The 12,234-nt window shown below is 40.3% G+C and overlaps 1 protein-coding gene across 1 annotated transcript in view; it reads left to right on the plus strand.

Moving 5' to 3' along the window:
* PTPRN2 (protein tyrosine phosphatase receptor type N2) overlaps positions 1-12,234 on the plus strand; it is a 568,252-nt gene that overhangs the window by 513,474 nt on the left and 42,544 nt on the right. The window contains exons 17-18 of the mRNA XM_065731219.1: positions 2,937-3,010; positions 12,013-12,090. Coding sequence (XP_065587291.1) covers positions 2,937-3,010; positions 12,013-12,090 — 152 coding nt within the window. The remainder of the gene's footprint in view (positions 1-2,936; positions 3,011-12,012; positions 12,091-12,234) is intronic.

Genomic DNA, 12,234 nt, shown 5'->3' on the forward strand with positions numbered 1-12,234 from the left:
AGCAAAGCTGATAGATCTTCGTTAAGTCACAGGGCCACTGTGAGATCAGCAGAAGATTGTGAGATGGTATACTACTGTAGTATTGGTGATTGTTGAAATAATTTGGATTTTTGGGGTCAAATTCAGTAGCTTAAATGTAGGAATTCAGTGCCATTTGAGATGCTTAAAATATTCCAGGCAGCCATGGATCACTAAGTGGAATAACACAGACTCTGTGGGAGACTCGTGCCCTCCTAGCCAATATCCTGAATATGCATATACTGCAAAGTCATATATATCTGCTGTATATTTTATCCTTTGCCTTCTATCACTTACACTTATACTTTATATATATATAAAATGCAACTGGCATTGTATTTCTCATCAGCTGTAGGTCAGTGTAGCCTTCTTGTTTAGGAAGCCTCTCTGCCATACACTGTCTATGCATTTTATTTTTCTTTCAGCTGTGGTTTGGCTGGAGTGATAACAAATGCAAAGCAGTGCAGCATTTGGCTGCAGCAGCTGTAGACATTTGAAATGATGGCTAGTTGTAGCTTGCCCGGATTGCAATAGCTAGTAACAGTATTGGTCTTTTTTCTCATTCTTTCTGCTCTCCTGTTTCTTCATTCACCTTTCTTGCTTGCTTCTTAGACAGATCTTATATTTCTAATGTTTCTCTCATCCTCTTTCTTCCTTTGTGTATTTCTTTATGTATTTCCTGTTTCTCTCACTCCTCTTTCCTCTAACATAATGAGTATGTAGTTTACAAAAAAGTAATCACTTGTACATTCAGCATTTTCCCCATTGCTCATTATTGCATGTTGATAATGTTAACGTCATTCATTGTTAAAATGTATCCATAGCTTTTTTTTTTCTTTTTCTGCTTGTTTCGGAGGCACTATTATGCTAGCTCCTAGAAGCTCTGAGGTGATAACAGGCATAGACAAGCACAATCTGTTCATTGTCAATACGAACGCTTGATGCTGCAACTGAAGCACACGTGGGTGAAAACTCTTGATATATGCAGAAGACACATGTCCAACCTTTTTTGCACCCTTTTTTTTATGAGAGCAAGTAAGGAGTCTCACCACTACCAAAGTATTAATTTGTTTCACCCTACAAGACAGCAGGATAATGATAAGGTGCACTAAAGCAGAGGGTGGATCAAATACTGTGCTTAAAAGCAAAATTCTGGAAGTACAGATCTGACTCTTGACTTTTTATTGGAGAGCCATGCTGACATCTGTTTGCTAACTGCTGATGAATCACTGTCTCCATTCTCTCCCACATTCATTACTTGAAAATTCCTTGCATGTTTTCTTTGGTGATTAGTTCAAACAGTTTGCTGTCCAATGGATGTGCTTTCTCTTCAGTGTTTGCTTGACCTAAGGTATGTGAGAGATCACATTCAGTCCATTTAGCCTATGTAAGTCCCATAGTTTCAGAGCTGTCCCTGGGCACTCTGTGGAAAAGCTTGCTGTAAATCTTCCTCTAAAAAACTTGGGTAGTCCCAAGATGTGATGTAACAAGATCAATTTTATGTTTCATATCTTTTGTATGGCAGTGCTAAAGTAAACAGAGGAACAAACAGTATATGTGATTCAAGCTCTCTTTCTCAACTTCTTGATCCTCGTGCTATGTTAAAGGCTCATGTTGTGTGAATAGCAAAGAATGGATCTTCATTTGTTTGACGTGCATTGCACGTATCCAATCTTATTCCAAAAGTCTGCTCACATTGTTATGTTTTGGTGACACTTTAATAAGTCATACAAGCAAACTTTGAAGCCCACAAAGAAGGGGCAAATCTGCCCTTACTGGAAGGGCAGCTCCACAACTTCTGTCCACAATGTGCTGAGCAGGGCAGCGTTGCTGAGGAGTGTGAACTGCACTGGTTCTGTATCAGATACAAATTGTTTGAGATTCATATGTAAAGATTTAGATTTCCCTCGCATAAATTATCTGCATATGGCCTGGTCACCCTTCTGTAGTCGATGGAAAGAAATGGGCACTTCTTGAGTGCAATTTGTCTCTCCTTTTTGAGACATCTAAATCAGGATGAGATGATTCATGACCCAGAAACGTTTTTGTTTTTTTTTTTTTCTCTTAACAAAAAGTGAGTCTCGATGACTGGAACAGATGCAGACATCTGCGTTGTTGCTTTCTAGATATAGACAAATAAACCTCATCCATTATACACATTCTGAAATGCTAAATGAAGAGACGGAGCATTTTGGACGTACCTGCTGTAAACATAATTGAGCTAGCGTCATTAAAAGTACCAGTTAATAGAGATAAAAGAATCGTGATGATAGACAACCACATGAAAAAGTCTCCTATGTCCAGAGCTGCTGTGTTCTATACCAGTGATGTCTGAACTGGCTCCATGGCAGTGTAGCATCATCTGTGTGTGCCTCATTCATACAGTTAGTTGTAGATGTTCTCTGTGTTTTATCTCTCCTAGGAGCATCGCCAAGTCGTATTGTCTCCTCACATCACTGGCATAGCACCACACAGCAGTGGTGTTTGATCAGGACAGATTAGCTTTGTGTCCAGCTCTAAATTGTGCTTCAGTGTTCCTGCTGTCCGTTTTATAGGGAAGCCAGATGGACCAAGTCCATCAGCTTGCTTCTTCCATGACCCTGCAAACACAGGAGTGTTTTCTGTAATACTATTTTTTTTTCCTAGTGATTTTCCTAGCTTAAATCATACAGAGCAGCAACGTATTATGGTGCATCTCATGATACACAGCCCATGAGACATCTCAGAGCTTCATTCCTGAGCCAGGCTGTGACTGTGTGGTTGTACCAAAATTATGCTGCGTTAGGAGTCAGAAGGAAGTATTCTGTCTGCTGCTTAAGCTGTCTGGGCACATTAATCTGACTTTGAATTTAAGTTTACTTTACAATAGTTGGGATACTTGTATAGAAACTTTCATCTCTTTATGTTTTCCTCTGCAGATGATCACTCCAGGATATGTCTGAAAGCTGAAAATAGCCACGACAATTCAGACTACATCAATGCTAGCCCAATTGTAAGTACAGCAGCTTATAAGAAATAATCCAAGTAATCTTTCCCTGTATTTCCATGCTGTTAAAATACGGTAGCTTGCAGTACCTCATTGCCCCACAACGCAGAGTGTCCTTTGAAATTGAAGAGAAAGAAATCTCCTACAAGTGCATTCAGTTCTCTTGTGGATTATGTTTCAGAACAGCAGAGTCACTAAGTAGTTGTTCTTCTATCACACAGCAATATCAGTTTTCTTGGCTTGGTATTATCAACTTGCTGATCATAAAAATCAGTGATATGCCTTTTGCTTAGCTTTCCTCCTCTCAGGAGGCAAAGGTTGGTTGGCAGGCTATAAGAAAGAAGGAGATTGACTCCTGAGCTGGGTCTGTTTAGATAGGACAAGGGGAAATGTTTTCAAACTAAAAGAGGGATAGTTTAGCTTGGGTATAATAAAGAGCTTTTTTTACAATAAGAGTGGTGAAGTACTGGCACAGATTGCCTGAGAGGTGGTGGATGCCCCATCCCTGCAGACATTCAAGGTCAAGCTGGACAGGGGCTCTGAGCACCTGATGGAGCTGTAAGTGTCCCTGTTTATTGCATGAGGGTTGAACTCAATGACCTTTAAAGGTCATATCCTGCACAAACGATTCTGTGATCTGTGATTCATTCATTTTAAGCCTGTCTTACTGGCTAATGTCAGAGGAGAAATAGCTTCTGCAGATGCAGACCACCAACCTTCCCAAGGTTCAGAATTTCTGGAGCAAGATGAGACATTCACGGAGTTTCATCGGGGAGGGTCAAGTTGAGGTTAGGAGAGATTCTGCACCAGAGGTGATGGGAATGGAAGAGGCTCCCCAGAGCAGTGGTCACAGCCCCTAGCTCCTGGAGCTCAAGGAGCAGGGACCTCCTCAGAAGAGTCCAGTGGAGAGCTATGAAGATGATAGAGGGCATGGAGCACCTCCCTCATGAGGAAAGGCTGACAGACCTGGGTCTGTTCAGCCTTGGAAAAAGAAGACTGAGAGGGGATCTGATCCATGTCTGTATCCGTGTCCATCTGATCTAAGGAGCAGGAGGCAGAGGGATGAGGTTGGAGTCTTCTCTGCAGTGTGTGGCAATAGGACGAGAGGAAATGGCCACAAACTGAAGCACAGGAAGTTCCACACAAATGTGTGTGGGAACTTCTTCCCAGTGCAGTGATGGAGCACTGGCACAGCTGCACAGAGAGGTGGTGGAGTCTCCTCTGGAGATGTTCAGGACCTGCCTGGACACCTACCTGTGCAACCTGGGCTAGGGAGCTGCTTTGGCAGGGAGTTGGACTTGATGATCTCTAGAGGTCCCTTCCAACCCCTACAATTCTGTGATCTGTGATTTCCTTTTCCCTTACTTCATCTGTTGTGTTCCTAATGTGTATCTGTGTGTTTTTGTAGCTCTCCTGGCTCTTTGGAGGGCTTGCTGCTTTGAAAGCAAAAGGAAGTTCCCTTACCTCTTTATGCTCATTCAAACTGCAGCCCGGCTGTTGACTCGGATTCTTCAGCGTGGCCCAGCTGCCCTTTCTTGTCCTACTCACACTGAGTATGGAACCTTGCTTGTCTGTGAAAGGTGATAGGGAGAAAAGCTCTCTATTTTTAGATTCAAAGCAGATTTGATGGAGCCAGTAGCATTGCTCTGTCCTAGCTCCTCAATGGAAACATCAGGATGCCATTTGAAGGGGAAGAAAGGCACTGCACCCTTGACCTCTATGAAACTACTGTGATGCGTGTCACTTTGCATGTGGTTTTTATTCACATTACTTAAGCAGGGAAACATTATTAGAGCCCACTGTAGTGGGCTGTGTGCTCCATTGCTGTCTGGTTTTCCTGGTGAATTTCATTCCCCCAGTTAAATCAATTCATGTGGGCAAGGCAACTGACAATTTGCAGCAGCATGAGATTACAGGCTGCTTCCTTCCAATATTATTGACAATACTTTCCCCACCTCCACCCAGAAAAGGAAAAGACAAAAAAGAAAACATCAAAACCGTTCTCTGAGCTTCATATTCTTTACTTTGAGTGGAGTTCAGAAGCCTAATTTCCTTGAATATGTTCCAACGTTTTATTCAAAGAGCTGAAATACATAGAATGCAGCCGACATCTTCAGGAAACTTTTGTCTTTGTCTGAAGGTGGACTAGAGCACCTGCAGTCTTCAGGGATTTCCAGCTGTCATTTCAGAGGACAAGAGTAGATGTGCACAGATTGAAGCAGTTTTGGGGCGATCTTTAAGGATCTCTAGACCAACCTTAAGCTGGCCCCAGTATCATCAGATCATCAGAGTTACTTAGACCTCCAGGGAATTCGTATCCCACGTATAAAATCACACACAGAAGCTCAACTTCCAAGCTTCCGTGCTCCTTTTGCCTATTTTTAGAGTATATTGGGTGAGTTCTGTTTGCTGAAGTGTTAGTGTGATAGAAGCTGAAAGGTTTAGAAGCAAGCACAGAAGTGCTAGGTGGTAACAGGGACTGAGATGTTTTCCTTTAAGTGCTTGGGGTTAATTTGTATTACTACAACAAGTGGCACTACAGCATCCGTGGATACCATGCTAATCCAGGTTCTGTGCTGGCAGCAGCACAGATGCTGTGTTTTTACTGAACAGATGAGGATGGGGTTCTACAAGTTGCCCAAAAGTCAACGTGGGAACAGTGTAACTGGTTTTGGTACACAGATTTGCTTGGATGAGTGGTAAGATCTGGAATGCATGTATATGCCAGTTGTGGTTGTGTTTCTGGATTACAGTGTAGATATTCCTTTAATTATACTGATAAGAAAACTGTTAGATCAACTAGTATTGGGATGGAGAAATAGGACCAAGATATTCCGCTGACATAACTGGGAAGATGTTTACCTTGTCTGGATTCACCACGCTACTGTAGGGTGCACCCATTGCATTGGAGGGTCTCCACTGCCACAGCATTAACTCTTCTGGTTTTACAAGGGGGTTCTAGTCTGGTCTCTCCATCCAACACTCAAGGATATTTTCTTCTGTAATTTTAGAAGATACTTTCTTTTATATAGCCTTTCCAGGCTCAAGAGTTTATCCAGTAAAGGAACTCACACTAAAGAATTGAATTTAGAGGCAGGTTGTCTCCCTGTCTCTTACAGAGTTACTCATGTTTTCAGAGGTATATAAGTACCCAAGTGTTTGTCGGGGTTTGGAAAAGCACCCAGGGTCTTTCATAGCCATAGAAAACTGCCAACAGAAACAAGTAAGCTCCTCTTCTTTATGGTAGGGATCCTACAGTGTGGGAAGGAGGAGTTAGCCCAAGGAAGGAGTTGCTCCAGATGGTTTTGTGAGTTTGTTTAGCTAATTCAGTAGTCACTGTGCAATTTTGAAAGCAGCAGTTAAAATGTGTGTCCCTTGAAGGTGGTGGGAAGAAATCACTAGGTTGCAAGCCCACAGCTTGGATAGATTCCCTGCAAAGTGCTTCATTTCAAGACAAAAGAGATATCAGGTTAGAGTAAATTTTTAATCTGATTTTTTTTGTACAGTGAGGTAGTATATAGGAGTGATGGAGACTTTCAGTGCTGCTCACCACCTGAGAAGCCTTACCAAAACATTCTGTCAGGCCCTCAGTTCTGCAGTATTTGCTGCAGTGTGAGCAGGACACACTTGCTATTGCTACTACTCTTTGTTTGAGATATTTTCTGTTAGTAGATTTGGAGTACTGTCAAGTCTACCTACTCACTCTCAAAAAGTTTTGCCTTTTCTTTCCTCCAGAACATAGCCTTTCAACTGATAAATAATTACCATGTAAAAAATATTTATCATGAAAAGTAATTACCACATCAGTACTGTGATGTTGCTGGTATGCTTGTACCTTGCACCACTTGGGTTGGGAGAGCATTGGCAGTGAACTGCAAGATGGGCACAAATAGCAGAGGCTCTAAACTGGAAGAGGATTTCTCCTCCCTGCCTGTGTGAGCTGCCTGGCAGAGAAAGAGTGCAAAATAAAGTAATTATATTTGAGCTTTGGGTATGACAGGCTTCCAGTCATGTACATGTTGCTGGGCGTCTCCAGCTTCTGGGTCAGTGGTCCAGCCTCCAGCTGGGGAGCACTCAGCTTTACCTTAAGTCTAAATGAGTGCAGCAGAACATAGTATAAAAATCCCAGTGCTAGACAATGAGCTGGCCACCTGCCCACATCTTCCTTCCTTTTGAAGAACTCTGCCCCCTCAAGAGCAGCTTTCCCTCTAGCATGTTGTGAAAACTGGGGTTAGATTGATGGCCCCACTGTGCCTGGAAGAGGGTGAGGAGAGTCAGCAGAGGTTTAGTCCAAGTTTTTTTCTGTAGCCATTTAATTTCCATGTAGTGTTAGGCCAGGCAAAATGAGTCCTTGGGAGAATTTGCTGTGTAAAAGTGGGGTGGAAATCTGTTTCCCTCTTCTCTGGAATAAAATAAAGTGCTATGATAATAACTCTGCTATCGGCTGCTGAATGAAAGGCTTGCAATTACAGCACAAGGAGACCCTGACTGTGCAGAATAAAACTGTGATAATTACATCTGTCATATTTGTACTTAGTCCTCATTAAATTTCGGGAAAATCATCCAGTGGTAAATAATGTGCAATCTTTGCTTTTAAATCAGAGGTCATGAAAGTAAATGGGAATTCTGTTTTTCCTCATAGGGTGTCTGGGAGAGAAAAAAATCCCATCAACTACATTTAAAAACTCAGTTTGCTTATTACTGAAGACACCAGACTGAGGAATGTCATTAACGTGACAGTTTGTTCAAACACAGCATACAAATTTCATCACCAAGAATAGACTCTGAAATTCATAATGGCACTCACAGCCAGATTTACTTCTATCATTCCATTAGGGGTTTTAAAAGAAGAATGGAGAAATTGTTTTAAATTTTAATCCAAACATGAAGATGAGGTCTAATCTACCTTTTTTTTGTTTTAATGCTGAAATGAAAGTGATCACAAAGTTCACAAGCATTTGATGGATAGGTGGGTTTTTTTAATGTTATTTTTTTAATTTCATAGACTATTTATGCCTTCCAGAGTGCAGTAAATAGATGTACAGATGTAGATTATATGGACAGTATAAATTCACTGAATCTGGAAACTACCCAATACCTTGAATTCTTACAAATTTTTAAGGCTTCAATCAAAGTTCAACTTTCTCTCCATCTTATTTAGTCTCCAGTGGATCTCGTTCTGATTTTATATGATTTAGGAATATTTCAACTGGACTTGGAGCTCAGATTTAGATCCAGGTGAATATGGTGTGACTGTGAGCACATCTCACCCAGCATTTTACTGTGTAGAAGGTAAGGAATTGAGAAGTGAAGATAGGAGGTAAAGGGCAGGAATTAATCCATGTATAATTTACATGAGAGTTTAAAATGGTCATTGATGCCTTTTGGCACCTTTGCTTTTGCTTCAGTTTCCAGTTTTACGGAGACTGCTTCACAAAAATCTATATGTACATCTGTTGAATACAATAGGTTCGAGGATTTTCTCCCAGAATGTATTGATATTGCTTACTTCATCAGCATTATCAGCAAAATCATGCAGCAGTGAGATTTCTATCTAAAAAATCACAAAAATTCAGAGCTTTTCAGAGAAATAGAGTGACTGCCCAGAGAGGTGGTGGTGGAGTCTCCTTCCCTGGAGACATTCAAGACCCGCCTGGACGCCTACCTGTGCAACCTGGGCTGGGGAGCTGCTTTGGCAGGGGGTTGGACTCGATGATCTCTAGAGGTCTCTTCCAAGCCCTACAGTTCTGTGATTCTGTGGTTTGATAGTAGAGCTCCTGTTTGAAAAGCAAAAGGAGTCATTTTCACTCTTTAGTAAAGCAAATTTATATTTTCTGCTCTGAGATTTAGTAAATCAACTTGAATTACAAAGCAATCACTGTAGGAAAGCAACAATATGCCACTAATATATCTTAATAGTTAGGGATTGCTTTCTGTGGCACTTCTTTTCTAGCAATAAACATGAATGCTCATGCTGTTTATTCCTATTTTCTTTTGGTAGTGACCAAGAGACCACCATTAATGTGGTCCGTTACAGTGTTAGCTCCTTGATTCCTTTTTTCCTTAATAGAATAGCATGGGATGTCATACTGAAACTTTTTCAGCAGATTACTCTGTAGTATTACATCAGAAAATGAGATTTCCACCACAGCATAACTGTTGTAATAATTGCACCTTTTTTCTTTTGAAAAAAGGCTGTTCCACCAATTCTGATGCGTGTCACTTGAATTTTGTGCTTTGATGGGAACATAAAGGGAAGAATCGTGGGTTTTTTAAACAATTACTGTTAGGATGGTTTCTGAAGGATTTTCCTACGTGAAATATTAGAAAGAACTGATTTTCATTTTCATATTACTTGATAGCATGGAGCCTGCTGTTCCCTATTCTCGAATAATTCTCAATAATTTTCTTCTTTATTTTGGTGATGTGAGAAATCTGAGGGATCCTTGACCGAAAAAAAAAGCCTTTTACTCAGTCCTTGATTAGTTAGTTAAAAACCTGTTACTGCCTATTATTTCTTTATTCAAACTTCTGTTAACTTTAGTAGATTGAAGTGGCCTTGGGGACCTTCAGGGAATAAAAAAGAACAGAACAGAAACATTGGAGAACTGTCCTTTACAGTCACCTGCTCACGTTAAAACCAAATGACCAGAATAGTGATTGTTTGCATTTGTCTCGAAGTACACGGCCTTAAAACAGACCATAAAATAGAAAAGTTATGAAACCAGGAATTTAATTTAAATAGTTTAATCTTTGCTCTCACTTTTGTTCAGTTAAGGATAATTTAGAGGTGTGATGGGGCTTTCTGCCATCTTCTATTTGCTCCAAGCAAGGAGAGTTTCTGCTCATAATTGTTTTCTGAAAAACACAGTGTGCTTGGAATGTAATAATTGTAATTGTCTTTTGAATTATTGCTAAACTGCTGATACACTTCACTACTCTGTGCTTATTGTAATGTTTGCCGTGTTCCAACAGCACCTTTGTGACAGAGGTTGATTAATGCTGAAATGCCAAGATTGGCCTATTGCTGAGTTAACCAGCTGAATGTTGACAAGTATTTCCTCCGTGACAGTGCTATTTGCATCATCCTTGATTTCGTCTGCCTCCGTTTTCTGGCACGTCCACATACCAACAAATTTATTTTAAGGATAAATTAAACTATGATTTTTATAAAGTTTGATCTGTTCACTCTTGGTTATATTTCCAAGTCAGGCTCTTGAACTCACAGGTAGACCGGTGACATCCTTTTCAGGTGTGTGCGCACAGCTTACAGTAGTTTCCATGGGGAGTAGAATAATACATCCTTGGTGCAGGTTAATTTTTCTAAGCTAAGATGTTTTAGTTACAGTGTAGGAAAACATTTAAGTACTTGATTAAATCCTATGGATCACTTTGGGATTCAAAACAAAAGAGAGAATTTAACCATCATAGAGAGAAGTAACCTTTAGGCCTGACTTTGCTTAATCACATCCGTTGCTGTTTTCAGTGTTCCACTCAGTGCCTCAAATCTAACAGAAAGCAGAACACACAGAAAGTTACCCAGTTTGAAATGGTTTGTGAGTTTCTTCTACTGATACCACTCTCTGAAGAAAGTTATTTTTCCCCAATCTCAAAATACCCAGTAGTAAATGTCCTGCTATCAAAATTGCTTTTGTCAAGAGGCAAGGCTGAAATTTGCTCTGAGCAATTGCTTGTTGTGAAGAGTTGTTTGCTGATCAGAGAAGCATCTCAATGAAGCTCAGAATGAAATGGTGGTATTATAGACATTCTGCTCAAGGTTTCTGGTAACTGTGGGTGGTGAATTAGAAGTAAGCTTTTATTCAGTGACTTCGTTTTACCTGTGCTGTGTTGTCATGGAGAATTTTAATATCAAGTCCGGTTTAATTATACATCAGAAAATTAGAAGCATTAAAGGATTCTCTTCGTTTTTGCAACATTCATCATAATGTTGTTCTGTTAGAATAACTTACATCTGTTCTTTTATGGCTCTTCCCTCTTTTATGTTGCATATAATTATGAGGTGCCTTCTTTTATGCTGACATGTACCATCACTGAACATTTTGATAGGCTATGAATAAATTCAGGAGATGCCTGTTAATGCAAATGTGACTCACATTCATTCTTATTCAGATCTTTACTCATAGAGCAGAATCATGTATTGAGACAAATTTTGCCTTCAGCTACATGGGTGTAAGTTAACTCTTGCCATTTTCACTGTCTTTTTTCTTTATGTTCAAAGTTTTGTCTTGCCTAGTTCAGGAATGAGTTTGTTTGTTTTTCTAATCCCATCAGCAGATCTTCCTTTTTCAGCAGAATGGTTCCTGTGATTTAGAACCAAGAAAACCACCCATCAGTTAGAAAACATTCATTGTAACACACTAATCCTATTTACTCTTCACGGCTTTGTTTCTCAGATTCTTTATTTTTTCTGCTCAGTGAATTTTCTGCTCCTTGAATTAAATGTTATAATTAAGGTCTTTAAGCAGAACTTTTTCTGTGGAGGGCAAATCCATGCATTTAGACAGTTCAGCTAACCAGAAAAAGCCAGAAACTGAATTTGTTCCCCGTTTTTGCTTTTTTTGAGTTACATGAACCCTTGACTGGCATGGAGGAAATGGGGAACGTATTCAGATGTTTGGAGTATTCTTAACACTCAGTGTAAAAAGATGTTTCAGATGGCTCCTAGGTTGCTATGAAACCACAGCACTGGTCTCAAATTAATGCCTTTGTCAGCCACCATAAATGATCTTATGCTGCATATTGAAGACCTAGGACATTGCTCATCATGCGTGCTGATATTTATGTGGTAGCATCCGTCGTTTTAGGAAAAAGGTCTCCTCTGGGCTTATAAATAGAAATAAAGTTCTTTGCTTGCCAGCGGAGGATGGAGGGACATAACAGGCCTTTAGGAAGTCCCTTGTTAGTGCCCTGGCATACTTTCTGTCTGTAACACAGAAAGGGATTTTCCTTCAACTAAATCCAGTGTGTGTTCTCCTTCCTTATTTCAGATGGACCACGACCCCCGAAACCCAGCGTTTATTGCCACCCAGGGCCCTCTCCCTGCTACTGTTGCTGACTTCTGGCAGGTAAGTTAAGCATCTCTTTGAAAGCTGATTTTATGTTACAAGTCAAATGTTTTCTTGCATTCTAGAAATTCAGACAGTGTAAATCTGTCCTGCTTAAGTTATAGTAAAAATCTGTAGCTGAAGTATCTCCTTAAATTCTAGTAC

The sequence above is a fragment of the Cyrtonyx montezumae genome, unplaced genomic scaffold (assembly GCF_038088225.1).
Source record: "Cyrtonyx montezumae isolate F1298 unplaced genomic scaffold, pur_monq_1.0 scaffold_14, whole genome shotgun sequence".
NCBI lineage: Eukaryota > Metazoa > Chordata > Aves > Galliformes > Odontophoridae > Cyrtonyx > Cyrtonyx montezumae.